The 21,927-nt window shown below is 35.1% G+C and overlaps 1 protein-coding gene across 6 annotated transcripts in view; it reads right to left on the bottom strand.

The window, feature by feature from the left end:
• The window catches only part of ATG10 (autophagocytosis-associated family protein), a 38,846-nt gene extending 17,160 nt beyond the window's left edge, over positions 1–21,686 (bottom strand). Inside the window, exons 1-5 of one of the 6 annotated variants that reach the window (XM_089814862.1) lie at positions 21,543–21,677; positions 21,188–21,339; positions 16,188–16,361; positions 15,973–16,023; positions 15,714–15,782 (exon numbers count right to left, since the gene is read on the bottom strand). In XM_089814862.1, the coding sequence (XP_089670988.1) occupies positions 15,714–15,782; positions 15,973–16,023; positions 16,188–16,343 (276 nt within the window). In that variant the 5' untranslated portion in view covers positions 16,344–16,361; positions 21,188–21,339; positions 21,543–21,677. Of the gene's footprint in view, positions 1–15,713; positions 15,783–15,972; positions 16,024–16,187; positions 16,435–21,187; positions 21,483–21,542 lie in introns of those variants that run through there. The other 5 variants (XM_089814861.1, XM_089814864.1, XM_089814859.1 and 2 more) reach the window with 5 other exon arrangements.
• Positions 21,687–21,927: the final 241 nt, after the last annotated feature.

The following is a 21,927-nucleotide window of genomic DNA, read 5'->3' as shown; positions in this document are numbered from 1 at the left end:
GATGAAGACAGGTGCCAGGATTACCTCAGGACTATGAAGTCTGCATTGAAGAAGGGCCACAATGTGGCAATTCAGGCCCTGACTCAGCGGCGGGAGTGGCACTTGATCAGAGCATATATCCGTGGGATTTGTCCTTGGCGATTTCAGACTTTCTTTATAGACAGGGGCTGGCCGGCAACGGAGACAGCTGAGATGTTGGCAGATTGGGCCACTGAGCCGGAGTTGGGACCCAGTGACACCCCTATGATGAAGCTGGCACATGAGATTGTGGGACTACACAAAGATGTTTACTACGGTCGTCAGCAGGCGGAGGCGAACAGGGTTGCAGCAGAGAGATCATTGGCAGCAGAGACTAAGGCTAGACAGAAGCTAGCCGCCGACTTGGCCGACCAGCAGGCAGCATGGGCCACAGAGCGGGCAGCACTACTGGCAGATTTGGCAGCAGCGGTGCAGGAGAGGGACGTGGCTAAGCAAGGTACGGAGGCAACGGTTCGAGATAAGGATGCGGCTGAGCACGAGATGCAGTTAGCCAGGACGCAGGCCATGGACGCGGCACTTCTTCTAAAGGAGGCCGTCGAAGTTAATTATCAGATTCAGACAGATCTCTGCATCAGGACAGAGCAGGTGTATGAGTTACGTCACCAGCAGCACACTTCTGGGACGCCCCCTTCTCTCTAGTTTCTTCTGTGGTCTGTAAATTGTCTCCTAATTTTGTTAGTCGTCAGGAGACGACTGTTTTTTTGAGGGGGGATGGTGTTAGCCGACTGGATAGTTCCAGCAGTATTTTCTAGTCTGTAGCCGACGGTCCAGCGGTGTTTTGTATTCTGTAGCCGACGGTCCGGCAGTGTTTCGGTATTCTGTAGCCGACGGTCCGGTAGTAAATAATTTGTAGCGGATAGAATAATTGTGGCCGACAGACTCCTTCGGAAAGGTTCGGCGGTAGTATTTATAGCCCGTCTGGGATCATTGTAAATCATCATTCATCTACTATTGCGAATAATAATATAAGTTTTGCTGTTCATGTTCTATTGTCTGTATGCATTAATTTAGTTTACCCGTACGGTAAACAGTATCTTTTTGGAAACTTTAAAGTAAAAATGGATCTTGAGTTTCAATTATGATTTTCATTCTGACCCAATTAAGAAAAGAAATGATATCACAATATATATATATATATATATCTCTTGTATGTGGAATATTCTTTGTGTCTAAATTGCAGAGGTCATCGAGGACGATGAACCACAAGGGGAATGGTATGTCACATCCCAATTTTTGAACTAGCTTGAAATATAGCCATTGAGGTTCACATGAAGCCAGTTGGTAGTTTAATTTGATATAATCTGGTGAAATGGTAAGATAGTTGGTCGTTATGGTTTCAAGTGAAGATGACAAGTTAGTTGATCGTTAATTGCGACTTCATGGAATTAAGATGAAAGGTTAACTGTTATGATTATTTATGATTAAAACATAGAAGAGAAGAGGAAACGATTAGAAAGGGAAAAGATTATAAAATAGTTCCCAATGTCCCTTGCACCTCAATTACCATCATCTTTTCTTCTGGACTCTCTTGTTCCCAAGTTCTTTGACTCAATGCTACAAACCCTTGGTTCCTTTGGTAAGGATATTAGTTCAATATGATGTACGTAACTCTCAGGTATCATTACGAACTTAGTCTCAAGGTTCTCTTCTTCATCCTTGACATTTGATAAGAATTGTATGAATGATGTTGATGTTTGGTAGCTTCAGTTGGATAAACTATGAGACTAAAGTGCTTATATATATAATGATTATTATTATTATGTGAGATTATATTTTTATATATAATCATTAGAGAAATTAATACAATGATTTATATATATAACTATTATAATTATCATTATGTTAATAAATTGACATGTCCCATGAAGGGACATGTCTATTCTTGATTTTTTCTCTATATAAATATAAGATCATTGTCTCGGCCCCCTGAGTACATTATTGAAATGTGACGATCTTTTTGATGATGAACACTTGTATACATTGTAAGGAGACGACTTTGCAATGATTAATCTCACTATCATGATGGATATCATGTGACTTGATATCCATGGACATGTCATGATAATTACTATCTCTTGGACATTTTGATAGATATCATGAGACTTGATATTAGTTGAAGATCATTGTGATCCTTATGAGATAATCATGGTGGATGATGCTTCCGTGGATATACGACGATTTGTTATGGTAGACATGATGAGACTTTATGTCACTGCACATACCATAATTTGGATATTTTAAGAAGAATGTCATGTGACTTGATATTCTTGAGCATATCATATCTATTGATATCGCGAGCGAGATGATACCTCTTCCCTCAATAGATGAGCCTATTGTTGTGATCTATAGTTGGTCAAGATTTTGTCTTCCCTAGCTAAGACGGAGTGTTGAACAAATAAATGGTAGCTTCAGTCAGATATAGAATGATGATCAATTTCATGTTGCATATATATATACATTGTTTATACTGATATATTTACACATACATATTTAATTGTTTATATCATATGATTATTTATGGAAATCATTCATATAACTGATTAAACTCCATATGTTCCATGTATATTATTGATCTGCATATAGAGATTATTACTTGTAGATTATTGTTATTTCATGTCCCATATACAATCCCAATCAGGCATTACTATCGGTGATTATATTCAGATCGAATATTTATTTGTTTGTGCAAAGACACTTCAGATCATACTTGATAAACATTTGTATTTGTTAATTTATAAATCCCGATTAGAGATCGGGTGTCTAACTGAAATGAAAAGGCACAATTAACAGGCGTTCCATGAACGGAAATGCCTTCACTTTGTGGAGACATGTCCACTCATGGAACATGCCTCTTCCATGAGTATATAATGCAGATCCGATCCCCAAAGGCAGATATTGAAATCAATAGATGTTCTGTTGTAATGTTCCCTTTTTGGGATATTAGAAATTATGAAGTTAAATTCATATAATATTAAATTTGGCTTGTGAGAGCTTAAAGAAAATTTATAAAATGGGACAACTTAATATTATAAAGGTTGTTAAAAGGTGACGAGAAGAGGAATCTCAAGAGTCACATGTTGGGTCCTTAAAAGAAGGATAAGGAGTTCATTCGGCATGCTTGGTTTATAATTCAAATTTGATTTTCTCTCTTGGAGAGTTATTTGGAAAGCTTCAGCTCTCGACCAGCCTGAGAATGGAAACCCTCATGCTAGTAGATAGTGGACACAACCCTATTGTCCGTGGAGACATCACACTAAGTGTCTCACGTGTGCTTCCAAGTTCTATCTTAGTTTTCCAATCTGACTGTAATACTGTATTTAAGATTGGATTTTGTTAGCTGGTTATTGTATTGCTGATGTACAATGCAATAACGTATTCTGAAGAGTTTATATGAGTTTCTCTGGTCATGCTACTGTAATTGGTAAACATTATAAGACAATAGAAATTTCTGAGGTTTTATACATGCATTTGTTGTTTGTTTGCTGGTCAAGTTTGAGTGTTTAATGCATAAGCAATCTGGTTGTATTCTGAATCATATTTTTGAGATAAGTAGGGAAAATACCCATGTGGGATATTACATCTGCCTCTCGGAGATCGAGTACCACTAAATCAGATTCAGATTTGTGAATTTGTATTCAGTATTTTTCAATATTGATTTAGCATCATCTTCACATTTGACAAGATCAAGATTATCAATATTCTGATCACTACCTGCAGATATGGTACAGAGATTAGTGAGAATTATTATCTAAAAAATTTAAAAGTCATATATGGTTCAAATCTGAAATAAATTTAATCATCTTTAACACATATGAAGAGCACCTATTGCATTTTACTCAGTTTTTGCAAGTAATGATGGAGAACAAACTGTTGTTAAATCAAATAAAGTGAGTTTGCCAAAGAGCCTTTGGTGTACTTTGGACAGGTCACTGGTGAAGGGGAGTTCAATGCTAAACATACAGTTTTTAGAAGAGACAGAGAATTCAATTGGGAAAGATAGAAGATGAATATGAGAGAAGACATGGACAACTCAATGCTAAGCAAGAATGATGGGTTTTTGGAGCCAATGGCCTCATAAATTTGTAACCTTACATTTTCTGTGATAGTGGATGACGGCACAGCCTCATTGCCTGGAGTTGAATTCTTGTGTTGAACTGTGTGCATGTTTGTTGTTATGATCTTCCCATGTTCAACACTTCATTGGCAGATGAATAGTGGTTGAATAATGTTATGTTTACACTACTTTGAAAAATGATGATATTAACATTGCTGAAATGAACAGTGGTTCAAGAACTACATATGTTTTGTTATGTAATTGAGTACTTTATGATTTGATACATAATCATGTATATGCTCAAGTGTTCACAAGATATCTGCTCACTACATTCTTGTGGACAAGTGGATGCAGGTATCTTTTGGCCTCCAAAAAGGCAACAGTATCATTAAATAGACAGCATAACATCTGAAAAAGGGTCGAATTGTCATACAAATCTTCTGGAACCCACAAGGCAGTGACGCAAATAGGGTTTCTTGCCTATTTAATTAAGTCGTAATAAGAAATTGATATTGATGAGTTAATGTTGAATCAATTGATTACCTGATTGGTCTTTTGTGCAAACGATCCAATAAGTATATAAATATGTATACATGCAAATTAAGTATCTATCTATTTAGGGTTTCTTGCCTACTATTGTGGGCCAAGGTCTAGGGTTCAAGTTGTCAAACCCTAGAGGACCATTGAGTCGTTAGGGCTTATCGTCCTCTTGGTGAATTTTATTGGGTCAGCAAAACTCCTACGTAATTAAGTTGTTAGTAAGAAATCGATACATATGAGTTAATGTCAAGTCATTTGGATACATGATTAATCTTTTGCAAATGAAGTGAGTGTGTGTATATGCATGCATACATACACACACAGATATATATATACATATAATGTATGTATATGCATACTCGTGCATGATATGAGCAAGCAAGCACATTCGCATAAGTCTACATATGTATGTGTGTGCAATAGAACTCACATGAATATATAGTAATATATTTATTTAATCATTTAACTTTCATTCAATGTTAATTTGAAATATCATTATAATTATTTCAATCATGGCTAGTAAAGCCAGATAAACAATATTAATGCCTATACCTTACTGAGTTTGATTTGGAAGATAGCTATCGACTAATGAGTCGAATGCTCTTCAGTGTTGATGCATAGTAGCTTTGGTCAGATATAAGGATGATTGCTCTGATCATTTAATATGAGTATTTATGTATGTATGTCAGTTCACTATATAAACTGACATACATACCATATATGCACTGATTGTGCCTATAAGAATAATCATTCTAAATGCTCTGTAAAAACCATCATCCTTGTATGTGATCAAAACTACAACTCAAGTATATAAATCTGTGTAATCAGAATTCATTCATCCTCTCTTGCCATGTATCAAGTAAACGATCATTGGCAGTTATATAAACTTCATGCTACAGATCAAGAAAGGATCATATTTCATTTATACTTAAGGTTGAGTAAATGATCTAATGTTATGCACAGCAATACATTGTATAATGAATAATTATAAGCAGCAGATCGGCAGATTTTATGTTGTTATTGCATTAACTAAACCGATTGGTAATCGGACCCCTTGGAAGCAACCCTTGGTGAAAGGGCATGCCATAAATGGACATGACTCCACTTTGTGGAGACATGTCCCTTCATGACATGTTCCTCAATAATATATACACTTAGGCCAATTTCATGAAGAGTGTTGAAGTTTGTAGCTGTGATAGAGATCTTTATCTCTCGAAATCTAGACGTTATTACCATTACTGTCATCTTCAGCTGAAAATGACACTTTAATTTGTAATATTAAATGTAAATGACGTGTCATTCACATGCATTGAGGCATGAATATTCAAAGAGTTATAATTAATTATAGGAGTTATGGGAATCTCAAGAGACCTTCGGTTATAATGTGAAGAGTCTCTTCTATTGTTATATATTCGCATCAAGCGGTTATTGTACACTTGAATTCTTTAATCAATAAAATGATATTTTTGTTGTGTGGCAAGGTTTTTCCCTTCATTCTAGGAGGGTTTTCCCAGGATATTTCTAGTGTTCTTTGTTTCAGTCTTGTCTCTTTCTTATTGCTGATTATCTTCATTGATTTCTGGGCTCTAGTTTCAACAAAAAGGAATATTGAAATTGATAAATACTCTCCTTCCTTGAATTGGTGATTTTCAGACTTGAGGACAAAAGTATTTTAGCATCATACCAACATTATATGATCTTTGGTATTCAGATTTGTTAATGACTTATTCTGAATTTATTCTGCATATAGAAAGAATTGTGTAAGTCTAATATAAATTTAATAAATTTAATATGTTATCAGAGCCACAGTGAAGCAAGATCAATATCAGATCCACTATGTATGCATATTTACCTGATATTATATCCTTTTATCTTTGGTATCTGCCTGGTATTGATTAATCAGCGGGAACTTCTCACAATTTTATCAAAGGATTTAATATTTCTAATGACCCAGGATTATAATTATGCTCAAAGAACATAGATGTAAAATAACATCCGGATCAACACATTACTGTCTGCCAGACAATGTTTTTTGTTTATGGCACTTGACTTCAGACCTGCGATTTGTGGCAGGCATAAATATTAATGATGCCACTGTTTAATAATCAGTAGCATTGCATTTGCTGTGGCAGCTGTGGCAGATATCACTACTTTTACAAATTGTGATAGAAGGAATCAACCGTTCAAGTCTCCAGAGTGAGTGTTGGCGATTCTTTAAAAGTGGTTCACTTTGTGGTGATATATTTGCCATTTACTGGTTCGAATTAATATATGGGAATGGTCACTACGTTTTATCAATGAAGAACTGCTCACCTTCAGGCATGCTGTCAGAATTAAATTTGGAATGCAGATGAAGCATTGGAACGGCACTTCGATGGGAACAAAACTTATAGACATTCAGGAAATTCATTTCTGCAGTGAACTATCATGCAACATCTATCCTCTCTTATTACATAGACAAAATTGTTAGCTTTATAAACCCTTGGATACGATGCAAGATTGTATTAACAAGAAATGGTCCAAGAGACATAGTAAGAGAATACAAATATGTCAACCATACGCTGCAGAACAAACGAGGTCAGTTGAAAACCGTTACCCTATATAACTGAATAATGTATCAGTTCATCGTGAATAACTTCATTGCTAGGTTGAGACAAATTGTTGGTCACTGTTGAAAACCCAGCATTGATTTAACGAAGGATCAATATCAATTCTATATGAAATTGAGGTGACTAAGCGATCATAATATTATGGAGCTTGTGTGCTAATACAATCGATTTGAATAAGGAGAGTTGTAGCATCAACTTTGTATTATTCAAGAACTTTAGCATATGAGTTTGAGAGTAAGCCTCGAGCCAAGTCTTTTCCATCTTCCAAGGTATTGTGTTTTGTTAAAAGGTTGATGAAGTAAATCATTACATGTATCGAGATTGGTCAAGCAAGGGACAAACCAGTCAAATAAGATATCTTTCGAATTTAACTGTTCTAATAAATCCTGATTTGATGGCTGGATAAAGAATGAGGAATGTCGTGGAATACGAAAGAAGCCACATATGCAAAACAATGGTGTTCCTTGTTATAGACTGTTGAGACAACCGAATTGGAGGATGTTACCTTCGACAGAGTACTTATAATGAAGTGCATGATATTGTTTGGGTTGATCCCACAAACTGACATACAAATCTGGCGTGACATGAGTATCACGAGTATTGCATAACAGTGATGAGAGGTTGGCGGAATATATGTGTAAACACTGTCAAAATTGTATCGACAGTCTTGTGAAACAGGGTCTCACCATAATAAAGAATATTGAGAAAATCACTCATATGTTCCAGCTAAGGGATGAGGCCATTGACTTTGGATATACAGTCCACCATGTTTGGATCGACCTGCTGCAGAGGGGGAATATGGTGTGTGGAGTACAAGCACCTCATGACTGACACGGGTCTATGATAGCAAAGAGATCGCATATCCTAAGGGGGAACAGCTATTCGAAAGATATCTTATTTGGAACTCCTTAGTCCTCCTGCCACATAAGGTGAAGACCCTACCACGAGTATGCATAGAGAAGGAGGTACGAGGTCAAACAAGACTGCCATAGAAATACAAACAAGGATTGGATCAGAATATATCAACACAGAAACAAAGGGAATTCAGTACAGATCATTGTGGGTCCGAAGTTAAAATTGATAAGTAAGTGACGTGGAGTGGGGTCAGTACATTGACCTGAGGAAATCCATCTGTGAGGGGAGTGTAAAGGAAGAACACGCATCCTGTTTCCTAGGTCAAGCATGTGGACAAATAAACCCGTAACCATAAAGAGGATGATATTATCAAATAAGTTGCAAAGGACCCCAAAATCCTATCATGACTGATCAAGTGTGAAGGTGACGAGACTCGTCGCCCAATCAGAATAATTGGCACACTATAAAGGTACTAAGGGTGTTGTGAAAGCACGTTGGTGAGTAGATATGGTCAATTTCATAGCAACAACCTGCATCAACAATGAGTTCTCAATTTTAGAAGTGTACTAAGCTTGATATCTATATGGAAGTAATATGGGTTCAAAGACAGATGCCCGGTCAAATATATTTTCTATTAATTATTTGGGAAGCAATATACATTAAATCATCAATATATCTTACAGCCATTAAACTGCACTGAGATGGAAGGCAAATTTGTATGCTCAAACATGACAAAAGAAGCTCTTGATTCGAAGGGACATTTGGTATCTCTACTATGAAAGCCATAGGTACTTTGGTTGCTTATTTGGTGGTACTCATCCAAATACTCTAATGAGCTGACATGTTGATGGGAGAGATTAAATTACCAAAGTAGGGAGCTGAGGAAAGAAAAATGATTGGAGTGTGTAAACAAGTTTGACTTCTATGTTGTTGGATACTTATTTGTTAACTGGGGACAATCCATGAGTATAAAGAGGATGGCACCAAGGTTTGAATACCAAATATGTTTGAGATTCCTCTTACTAGGGACCTACTTTTTTTCGTAAGAGGATGCAATGGGAAAAAATCATGTAGACTACTTCCTTGACACATACAGTTGTATCTACCACCCTCTATAGGCAATGCAAGGTGAAACCAGCTCTTTGTGAGAAATGCATGGTGATGTTATAGCCTTCTTTGGGAGAAGATTTGAGGTGTACTTCTTCTACTCCCTACATGCAATGCAAGGTAGATCCATCCTCTGCAAAGGGAGACACCATTTAGAGGGACTCTGACATTATATTAGAAGCAATCTTGGACAAGGAGGTTAGGAGGTTGACGAATGTACTTGGAGGAAGCCAAATTAGCATGAATGCCTATTATAGCCAAATCTGGGGATAAACCCATAGTTTATTACATTCACTCATGTTACTATGGAATCAAATAAGACATACCTCCGTAACAGCAGTAGCAACTTAAGGATCTACATCTGTTGACATCCAATGATATTGATTCGGAGGGAGTAGACCATGTTGAGATGGTTTCTCTAACTTTCAATTGAGGTACATTATCACTGAAGAATAGACAGCCAACATTCTCACCAAGCCTCATGCTAGAGGGAAGTCTTGTGTAATTCTGGGACAAGCTTGATACGTTGGAGAATGAAGCCTTAATTGGAAAGGAACTTTAGAATCGGTGATCCATTATTTGTATCCTTGCATATTCTTTCTTTTGAGAGAGAAGTTTGAGGTGAAAGCCATTGTTTTCACCCTATGAATTGAGCCATAGTGGATACACCCTCTGATATGGTTCATCGCAGATGTCATGTGTGTGACACCATGACAACTCCAAGTGATAGAATCCATGGTGACTCCTTGTAAAATATTTTTTGTTATTAAGTGTGACTCTATGACTTATGGGCCTACCATGTGTATATTTTTGAAAGGTCACAATCTTTCAAATAATGGACACTTGTATCTTACATTGTAAGGTGACGACTTTACAATGATTAGTGTGCCATCATGACGAATTTCATGCCGATTTGATATTCATGGAAACATCTTGATAGTTAGTATCTCTTGGAGTTATTGATAGATATCACGCTGACTTGATATCTGTTGTGTATCAATATGCTCCTTATGAAATTATCATGGTGGATATTATGCGATGTAATATCCATGGAAATGCCATGATTTTCTATGGTAGACATCATGAGATGTGATTTCAGTGTACATACCATAACTTGGATGTCTTTGTGGAGAGTTTCATGGGACTTGATATTCTTGAAGCATCCTTAGATATCACGACTTAGGTGATATCTTCGTTATTTTATACATTCTTAAATATCTTCCCTAGTTCATTGATATATATATGTGTGTGTGTGTATGTATATATGTGTGTGTGTGTGTGTGTGTGTGTGTGTGTGTGTGTGTGTGTATCTTCCCTAGCTAAGAGTGAGTGTTGATGCATAGTAGCTTCGGTCGGATATAATGATGATTGCTCTGATTGTTTAATATGAGTATGTATGTATGTCACTTCACTATGTGAACTGACATACATACACACATACACACTGATTGTGCCTATAAGAATAATCATTCTAAATGCTTTGTAAAAACCATCATCCTTGTATGCAATCAAAACTACAACTCAAGTATATAAATCTATGTAATCAGAATTCATTCATCCTCTCTTGCCATGTATCAAGTAAATGATCATTGGTGGTTATACAAACTTCATGCTACAGATCAAGAAAGGGTCATATTTCATTTATACTTAGGTTGAGTAAATGATCTAATGCACAGAAACACATTGTATAATGAATAATTATAAGTAGCAGATCGGCAGATTTTATGTTGTTATTGCATTAACTAAACCGACTGGTAAACGGGCCTCTTGAAAGCAACTCTTGGTGAAAAGGCATGCCATGAATGGACATGGCTCCACTTTGTGGAGACATGTCCCTTCATGACATGTCCCACAATAATTCATATATACTTGAGCCGATTTCATGAAGAGGAATATATCGGCAGATTTTATGTTGTTATTGCATTAACTAAACTGATTGGTAATCAGGCCTCTTGGAAGCAACCCTTGGTGAAAGGGCATGCCATGAATGGACATGTCCCTTCATGACATGTCCTACAATACAATAATATATATATATATATACTTGAGCCGATTTCATGAAGAGGAATATTGAAATATATAAATAATCTCCTTCCTTGAATCGGTGATTTTCAGACTTGAAGACAAAAGCATTTTAGCATCATACCAACATTATACAATCTTTGGTATTCAGATTTGTTAAAGTCTTATTCTGAATTTATTCTACATATAGAAAGAATTGCATAAGTCTGAAATAAATTTAATAAATTTAACATTTAGCGTAAGTAATGATAAATAATTTAAATAAGTAAGTAAGTAAGTAAGTAAGTTTTATAGTCCACAACACTATGCCATAGTTTTTGGGTTTACATATGGTGACAGTGATATGAAACTTATGTAAAATCCCCTTCCAAATCTGTCCTTAAAATTTCAGTTTTGTAATATTGACATTTCGTCAAAGAGTTGATATACACAATCAAGTCTGAGTTTTCTGAGTTCTCGTGCCAAGAAAACACATTACAAGAACAAACTATTTACATAGAAATTTTGTCAAACCCTTGTATGTCGATAGAAATCTGAGTTTTCACAGGAGTTGGGAAATTATAAATCCCAGATACTTAGCATTTAAGCTAACTTCCAATAGCTAACTACTGATTTAGAACCCGGTTATTTTGACAAACACTTCGCAGCATTACTACCGAGAATTCTGAGGAAAAGATTGGCAAACAGCTGCCAGAAGCTATCAGTCCCAATATGATTCTTAAAGTTTGCTTTTAAGGCAATCGACTAAGTACATTTATTGAAAAAGATATCAGCTATGAACCATTGGAAAATATAGAGATTCTGAGCCAAAGTAAATACTCTTCACTGCCTTGAACGATCGGCTATTATCAGAACCTTCAGGTTGTAAGTTGCAGCACAATGTATAGATGCCTCCTAGCATGTCTCCCATCACGTCCAATGAGAAGCTGACTCATAAACTGTCCTGCCCAATGAGGTTCAAGTACCACAAACCCTATGCACTGCAGGTTACCCACATCTTCAGCTGGAAATAATGTATTCGTACCAAATCTGAAACTGTCTGGGTGTCAAGGAAAAGAGTGTTGGCAATGTATATCATGTCTGAGTTTTATCTCCTTGAAAATGAAGCCATATACTTACTGTGCATCCAGATCAAAAGAAGATTATGTAATAAACCCCCGTACTTCTATATTCTGAGAACTTTCAGATCTTGAATCCCTTACCAAAAGATTTCAAATCTGTCTGATACTCCCATTATAGCACACCAAAACCTGCAACTATGTTCAGTAGTGAACTCAGTGCAAATTCACCTCCCAAGAAGATTGGGTTTCCAACTTTCCATCCAATCTTATGGTTCTAAGGGTTTTAATCCTCACAACAGACCAGTCACTGAATATGAGCAACGAGAGAAAATTACTTCAATTCAATATCCCCATACCATGTGGTTGAAGAAAGACAAGATTTGTTTATAAAGACTTCTCAAACACCAAGTGAACCCCCACACTCAATTTGGGATAAGTCATCCTTTACTTTTAATTCCGGATAAAGTAGCTTCTCGAACAAGCTGGAGAGCTTAATTGATCAAAGTGACTTTATATTGTCCTTTTATAAAGGTACTTCATGAAAATTACTTAAATACACTTTAACCCCCTTTATGTCATCATATCATAAAGTCATTTAATATAATTAAGTATTATTAAAGTTAAACATGATTTTAAATTTAAAAATTTACCTTAAATCATTAAACTCTTGAGAATTGTCAATATCAACTCATGGGAATAAACAATCCACTTTCCATATATACATATGATGCCAACTGATCACCTAGGTGACTTACTATAAATAGTAAATATAAGCAAAACATCCAAGTGACTTACTCAAAATAGTAAGTGCGAATCAAAATGTCTTAGATGATCTCCAGAAGACCTACCACAAATAAAATAGGACACTGAGCTGAATAATACTGAAATAAGCACCAAAGTTCGAATACGCAAGAAGATATTGTCCCCAAATGATATTAATGACTATACCTTACCGAGTTGGAATTGGAACATAGCTATCAACTAATGAGCTGGTGCCCTTTCACATAAGTAATGATATAATTTAAATTAAACTTGTTTCAAGCAAGTCAGGAATTGACTATTAAGTTGATATTCATTTTAGCAAACAATATGTACATATATGTTACATAGTAACTCTTATCTTAGCAGCCACCTTTGGTGGAAAGGAAAAATGGTTATAATCATCTGCAATGCAAGAGAATAATATAAGAATGTATAATATTGGATGGCATTTTGATAGGATGTTGTCAATTTTTATGCACTTACATGAAGAACTGATTCTGAAATGAAAGAGAGATGAAATTGAAGATGCGCGACATTTGGGGAGTATCGAGTGAAAAGAAAATAGAGGTTTGGAGCATTAAAATCATATCATTTGTTTTTGGTTTAATCTTGGGAGGGAATGAACTGCAGATTGGAAGAAGATAGAAGGGGGTAGGAGCCCTGTTAGTGAGCTTGCAGCTGTCAACAGAGCTTTTAGGAACAGAAAATTGCTTTCCCCGATTTCAAGGCATGTTTCCTTCTTCTGTCTCTGTATTTTTCTTTCGAATAGGTGCAATCTGTTTTCAAAACAAAAAAATCTCTGTGAGATGTCTTTCCTTCAATAAATTGAATAAGAATAGTAGCCCTATCAAAGGCATGTCTAAAAGAGTCTTGTGTATACTGTAGAAATTATTTGAGCTCTAAGCTATAATTCATTTGTGTTTGTTCTATTATCACTTTGGAAAAGTATTTTAAGTACTAAAGCTTTACATGGCTCTTTATCAAAGTAGCCATGCAAGTAAGAAAGGAGTTTTGGCAACCTCAAATCATGTTTGGAATAAGTGAAGATACGTTCTTGAATCCTGTTCAAGGGGATTAGAATTATCATTTACAACGATGAATTATTTTCATAACAGCAATACCTTGCTGTTCAAAATGTACACTAGACCATTTGAATGCAATACAAATTAAGAAAACCAATTCTCCTACCTGAAAGGAAGATATCACACATAAATAAAACTGAAATAAATCTTATCAAATAGAAACTAAAGAAAAAGTCATTCTGATTCAAGCAATCAAACACATAGAATGTTATCAAGAGGACTTTAGGCGTGCAAGAAATGATGGAAGCATAAACCTTAATGAGTTTAAGTGTGATGAATACGAAATGATGTAAAATATGTGAACTCGTGCAAGTATGTCCTGCATCGGCTAAATTACACGTATATACACATGGAACTTTAATTAAGAGAATTTAACTCTAGATAAGAATGTTATTGTATTATGCATGTGAGGTAAAAGATAGAACAACTAAGATGAACTAGAGGTGAACTGTTAAACCTGTAGTCTTACATATTGCCTCAGACATTGACAGAACACAGTAGGCCAGTTTAAACTAGATTCTTCCAAGCCAATAGCAGAGTAGGGTGGTGAACAATGACTGCACATTAAGTCATGCTTGCTATCAGCACAAAGTGTTGCATGTGTCGGTCAGTTCACATGACCCAGATTACACCACCTAGTCAAAGATCATACTAGATAGGAGGTACCTTAGTGTGTGACCGACTAGAGTCATGTAAGGAAAAAACACCAAAGTCCATATGGCATTACATCCATCTGTTGTTTACACCGTCAGGTTCATGGATGAAAGTAAAGCACCTCAATGATACTTTCCCTCTCGCAAGTTTATCAGATGTTCTTTGAGGATTTCTGATTTGGCTCAGACTACAGCAGGTTTGTAAACTTAATCTTCAGTCCTTTAAATTGCATGTTTAATGCTAGTGAGAGAGAGAGAGGGAGAGAGGGAGAGAGAGAGAGAGAGAGAGAATTTATATACTAGTTTTGAATTCTTGCAGTGTTATTTAAATTTTGTAAAAAATGTAATGATGCTTAGTTAAAGTTGATATGTTAAATAAGTTAAAGCATACTAGTACTCTCTTTCTTTTCAAAAAAACTATTTGAATAGATCATGTCTTAAATACAAATGTTTAAAACATGTTACTTTTCTTGTAAGTTAGGATAGCTTATTAAAGCTTCCTCAACATGTACAAGACTTTCTGAAGCATATTCCCCATTGAGGTATCACTGTCCTTAGCAAGCTCCTTGACATATATAGACTACTGGTTTAAAGGCTTCGTCATATTAGGGTTGACACCAGCATCCTATGCATTGCAACATGATGTGCTGCATCGAAGTGGAATGACCAAATGGCAGTATATATTGTTTTGTACTATCATAGTGTTATAAATTGGTTATGTTGTGCATCTGAATTTTCAGCTAATAGATTATAGAACTATTGAACATCTTAATTAAATTATAAAAAAATCATTTTTATCTCTATGCACGTGATCCTACGGGAAGCATGATTGCATCTAAAATTACCTGTGATCGCTTGAAGTTTAAAATGCATACATTGGAAGCATAAAATAAAGCAAATGAGATGATCCAAGAGAAAATTAATCTTACCAGTGTCGCAGGATCCAAGGGCTCTTCTCCCTGCTCAACTTCACACTCACCTTCAGCTACATTATGTTGCTGGATTCAAAAATGAAGAAATAAAATGTGAAAATTCTCTAGAGTGACTATGAAAATAATTTTCAATTCAGATTATATTTTAATCTACTAATTTATAAAAATATAACACCAGAGCCATGCACTGAGCTTACACTTGGTGTCCCAAAATAAAATGAAAAGCAAGATCATGTAAATCATATTTGGTGCTTACTGAATTTAAGTTGTGAACATGGACGTTTTCAAGCAACAAATAACCATTTTCCTGCAATTTTATACAGTAAGTATACATAAAGATAATAGATTCCAACATTTTACCATCATTATCCCTCAAACAATTCTCTTGTGAACAAAATTTTAACATCATAAGGCAAAATATTTCAAATATTTAACTCTCTTAAAGGGATACCGAATGGCAAAAAAACTCACACTATGAGATACTCCCCAGGGTAACTTTGGACAAGGCTCCCATCTCCATGGTTGAAATGTGGACTCACACATTGCCCATTTATCAATTAAATTCATTGATGCAGCCTGGAAATCTCCTGGACTGAGGGTACCATCCCACATGCTATCATTTGACATGACCACAAAATGATGATCCTGCATACGTTGATTTTAGTTTCTCAATTTGAAGTTGAACAGTGTGTCAAATGTCATTATATGCTTGTTGCATCTGCAAATGAGTAAAGCTAATACAAATTTTTAATGAACTTTGTAAAGATTATACTGTAAAATACTGTAGAAGAAAACAAAATAATCCATGTTCACTAAAAGTGGGAGAAAATAACCAGTGGAAATGCCAAAAACGAAAGAGTGGTATAAAGGAAGACAAATGTGGAAAAGATGCATAAAAAGTAACTTAACCCTGAGAGGGAAAAATCTAGGAAAACGCACAACATTTTAAAAAGGAAAATCAAGAACTGAGATTTTAACAATTAAGAACTGATAGTGATCTACTGCTGCATCAAGAACAATGAGCATATACTTTATTCGACTTTTGGGACATCTTATGCAACAAAGTAAACCACAAGGCAGAGTACCAATCAAAATTGTTTTAAGAGAAGCAGCAATGTTGAGACTCCATTATGTAAATATATGTTTACACATTTGGTCTTGCAGATTGCAGGCAAAAACTCCTTGTTGGCATTGGCACAGATGAAAACATTATAACCCTCTGAAAGCATAGACCTATCGTATCCCACGGACATTTGTAGAGATGAAAACATTATAACCCCTGAAAGAAATGTCCTATCATCTTCCACAGAGATTATTCTTACAACACTAATTATAGCATGTATGGGAAATGGTAGGACAAAGGACAGAAAAACTCTAAGAAAAAACTCAAATTGCAGAAATGAAGATAAGTGAACACAGAATTGAATCCAGAAACTATTTGAATATTGTAATGTTTCCTTAATAGTCCTCTTATTTAGTATTTAGTTTATGAAGTAGTTTATATCTTCATCTTTATTTCACAATTGTTTCATCTAGAAATATCGTTTTTGTAAATCTATATAAGGAGATTTCATATCCATTGTTTAATACAACATCGATTTACCATGACATGGTATCAAAGCAGGTTGATGGGATTTCATAAAAATTGACAAAATTTTAAAAAGAAATCGAGCCTCTTCTACTTTGTTATTTTTTTGGAGAAATTTATTTTTCAATTTTTCAAAATGAAAATCGTTAAAGGTATTTTATGAGAATTTTGTGGTTCATCTTCAAAAAAAATGCTAAAAAATTGCAAGCCCAGTCCAGTGTTTTGATCGCGTGATTTCTTGGTTTGAGCAAAAGTCTCTGATTTTCGAAGGTGGCATGTTTGTTTCATGTACTTGCATGTGTTTTTTAGGAGTTGAATGTTCCTCGCATATGTTGTTTACCACACAAGTCTCACGTTAATCTGCATGAAGGTTTATGTAATGGGTTTTCATAAATTTTTCCCTTAAAAAAAAATTTGATGGGTTTTCATTATTTTTTCCCTTAAAAAAAAATCTAAATGGGTTTTCATGATTTTTTCCCTGAAGAGATTTCTAATGGGTTTTCATAATTTTTACCTAAGTTGCCGGTTCAGATTCTAGTACGGATGCAGGTTCGAGATTCAAGTTCGAAATTCGTCTAAATTTTTTTGGGCTTGGGTTCGGAATTGTTTTGGGTTCATCCTTACAAAGACATTTTTTTTTTTTAAATATGTATACGAGTGTATATATATGCAACAAAAAATAAATCCATACTTGAATCTGCTAATAGTAAAGGAACATAGCAAAATACACCACCAAATCTATGTTTCAGTTCAATAGGACATTAATTGCATCATTTAGCACTGCATACTGTGAAAAATTTAACTATTGCAGTCACTGATTATCAATCTCCTATCGTAAACGATTATTAAACTACTGAAAATAAATTCCCAGCTAATATCGAAAAATAACACAACTACAACTTCACTTATAAAATACGGAAAGAAATCAGCAACACAATGAACACAATATTTTTGGACAAATTGCCCCTGGAAAAACCCCTAAGGGAAAACCAATTCTACAGATGAGGAATTATATTAAACTTCAGCAAATCAAGAGATACAAAAATTCCTTGCCTCTCACTGGCAGAACTCCAACAACCTCCTAATTTATCCCGCTGATATTCCCCACTGCTATTCCCACGCTAACACTGTGCCCTTGCTAACACTGCAAGACTGTTTGCTAACACTGCAAACGTTTCTCCAAACTTCATGTTCTCCAAATGCCCCCCTGACCTCTTTTTATACTACTCCTGTTGGTAAACCAACGGCCGAGATTGATTTACAATCGACGGTTGAGATTAAAACAACTTAACAACCCTAACCAAGTCGGTTTCTAGTTGTTTCCAAAAGGGGTCAATTAATTAACAAATATTTGTTTCTAATCTAACCAATTAGTTAGCAAAACAATTACTTGCTAAATAATAGCAAATGGACAAACAGCTGTCCAAAGCTAACAAAACTAACACATACAACTTTAATACACTTGCTTGGTCATATGCATGGAACATATTTCCATATGATGGGGCCAGTTTGAGAATGAAAGGAATTGTCAAAAGATAAGTGCAGTTATCTGAATTTTTATTTTGTATTGGTTAGAGCATTTCTAACCAGGCTATATCAAAAGGTGAGATACAAATTTGAAGTCCCGGATTCAAACATATCATATCTTTTTAAAGACATTCCTCTATAATCATCAATTTAGATGTCACCTATTGTCAATTTGGATTTCCTATATAAGCAAGTTTTCATTTTCATACACAAATGCATAAATGACATATAACATCTTTTTTGGTCTTTTTAGTGGTCCTTTTAGTGGTCACAATAGGGTTGAGAGGTCAAAAAAACACTTTAAAAAGTCTAAAAAGAATGGTCCGCGACCAAATTAAGCCCAGGTCTAGACGGCAAATTCTTCAAAATTCACTGCAAATTCTGCCTGGGTTCCTCTGACAGAATTTGCAGCAAATTTGTAGCTCTGCAAGAGAATTTGGAGAAAATTTGACGAGGACCTAAATTTGTACAGAATTGAACCAGACTACGAGGATTGCTGGAGAGAATCTGGTAACTTAGATTTTTACCCTTTGAAAAATTCTAATTCTATGATTCGCAAAGCTGTGTGGGATTCCTTAGTGGGTTTTTACTATTATTTTCGAAAAATAATAATTTGAAATCTTGGATTTGGTGATATTTTCCTTAAAAAATGACATTTTGCAGTTTGTTGTGGGGCACCATGCTCTTCCACAAAAAATTGGAGGGTTTGTCGATTTTAGTCAAAAGTGTGACAGTTGTTCTCGGTATGTCTCTAGCTAGGGACAACTTTGTTATCCAACATCAGATTGGATGTTTTGTGATGATTTCTGATTAGAAGTTTGCAGATTATGGGATGGGTTAGTAACAAATTTATCTCAGTGGCAGAGTCAATGGTAGGCTCTTGTCTCTTGTTGCAAAGCATTCTGAAGAAGGGGGCAGCCTTCTCTATTTTTTCTAAATGGATTTTGGCTACTCTTGGTCATTGACATTTTGCTGATCCAAGATGGATCTCAGAGCAGCAGAATGTTCTGAATAATTCATGACCACAAGACACTTACAGACTTTTGCAAAGTAGTTAGATGATGACCATTGAGGGTACTAGAATATTGTAATGTTTTTTTAATGGTCATCTTAGTATGTCTTTAGTTTATTAAGTAGATTTTATTTATGTCTTTAGTTGACAATTGTTTTTTCTACAAACGTCATCTATGTAAATCTATGTAAGATGCGTTCATCCCCTCTGTTTAATACATCATCAATTTACCATAACAGAAACAGAATTCTCTTATAAGAAAATTGCTGCTCAAATAGACCAATCTTTGTAATTACTATAATAAATAATTAGTTAAATAGGAATACCAAAGCCCTCATAGATGTACACACACTCCCATCCTACAACCTTTAATAACTGAAAATTATGTAACTCTAAGGTCACATTTCAAATATTATTAACACAATAAACACAACTCCAAATGTATATTTGGTGTTCTTCAACTCCTTCCTACATGGTAATTAGTTTTCCAGGTTCAAAAAGAGATAGGGAAACTATCCCTAATGTGAACGGGAAGGAACATTCAATGTAGTTTTTGATTGTCATGCTTCTTTTTCTGCTAACCAGTTATATTATATTCTACTGCTTCTAGTGGTCCGTGTTAAAGTATCTAGCAGCGTGTTGGTTGGAAGAGCTCACTCGTAGTCTCAGTTGTTTTCTTGAGAATGCACTACTTGTGCCTGCTTTTTCAAAATGTATGACAACTTTTAAAACCTTTTAGGTCAAATTGGTCGGTAGGACCTAGCACATGTGTATTTAGGTATAAGATTGTTTCTGCAATTATGAAGCTTTATGATAAATCAGCCAAGCTTTGTTTGATTGTCATGATTAGTTCATATAACTTCTTAAATCCTTTTGGCCAAATTGGTCTGCAGGACATAGCACATGTGTATTTAGATAAAAATGTTTCTACAATTATTAAGCTTTATGATAAATCCTCCAAGCTTGATTTGATTATCAGGATTTATGGTTTCATATTTATCATCTAAAATGTCTGTGTAATTAAGACTGATGCCCTTGTAAGGGAGACAGATTAACAAATACAATTTTCTGTCCTCTATTTTTTATTGTATTTTTTCTTCCTACTTCTTTCCATGTTTGTAGCATCACGAAATGTTTATAGTCAGTTTTGCTGTTTGTTTATTGCTCCGAACAATATTCAGGTGAAAATACAGATTTGAATAGGAAAATGCGGCAGTAATAGTAACAGAAGATAAGACTGAAACTTGATCTTGGTTATTAATTCTGTGGAAATGTGGAAACGATACAGGACTCTCAGCATAAATAGCAGATGTAAGAAACAGTTTACTAATACTACAATCTAACCTTACAAATCTGCAAGTCACGCCAAGGAAATTTGCTGAAGTCTCGGGGGAAGGTAATAATTTGTCTTCTTATGATTAGCCAACAGTACAGAGCTGCGCCTTGATCATTCTTCCCCGCGCTAGATTCCTGATAAAATCAGCCTCTAATCCAATCTGCTCATAACCATGGAAGTCGGCCAGCATACATCAACAAATACCAATACCCAGCTTAACAATCTCCTCATGATCTGGAAGATTAGTCCATAGAAACAACTGTTGAAAGGAGTTGTGTCCGCAGCACAACCCCAATCAGCATTAACCACTTCTAAACAATTCGCCTATATGTAATTGAAAAAAAAAACAAGTAAAATTATTACTTCAGAATTTATCTTACAGAAGACTCGACAAATTTTATCCACTGTTGAATTGGCTTTTGGTTCATTCCATCCCGGGTGGAGGAGTTTTCTTTCTAGATCCCCTTCATAAGCTCTTCAAAATATTTACAAAACATTCAAGCTAGGAATAGAACATAAGTCAAGACATAATTGCATCTTTTAGAAGAATCTAGCTTAATTTTAAAAGACATAGGTGATATTTTATTTATTTATTTGAGTCATTTTAATTAAATAATGTTTGTGTCTAAGATTTATTTTATTGAGAATATTTTAAATATTTTTTTAAAAATGTAAGATTCTTATAATTAATATATGAAAATAAACATAAGGTTAGATAATCTTGTTAGATGATCATTCGAAGAAAAAT

This window comes from Cupressus sempervirens, chromosome 2, assembly GCF_028749045.1.
Source record: "Cupressus sempervirens isolate cs-2001-9-10 chromosome 2, ASM2874904v1, whole genome shotgun sequence".
NCBI classification, from domain to species: domain Eukaryota; kingdom Viridiplantae; phylum Streptophyta; class Pinopsida; order Cupressales; family Cupressaceae; genus Cupressus; species Cupressus sempervirens.
The sequence above is the reverse complement of the archived record's forward strand: the minus strand, read 5'-3'. Positions and strand labels throughout refer to the sequence as shown.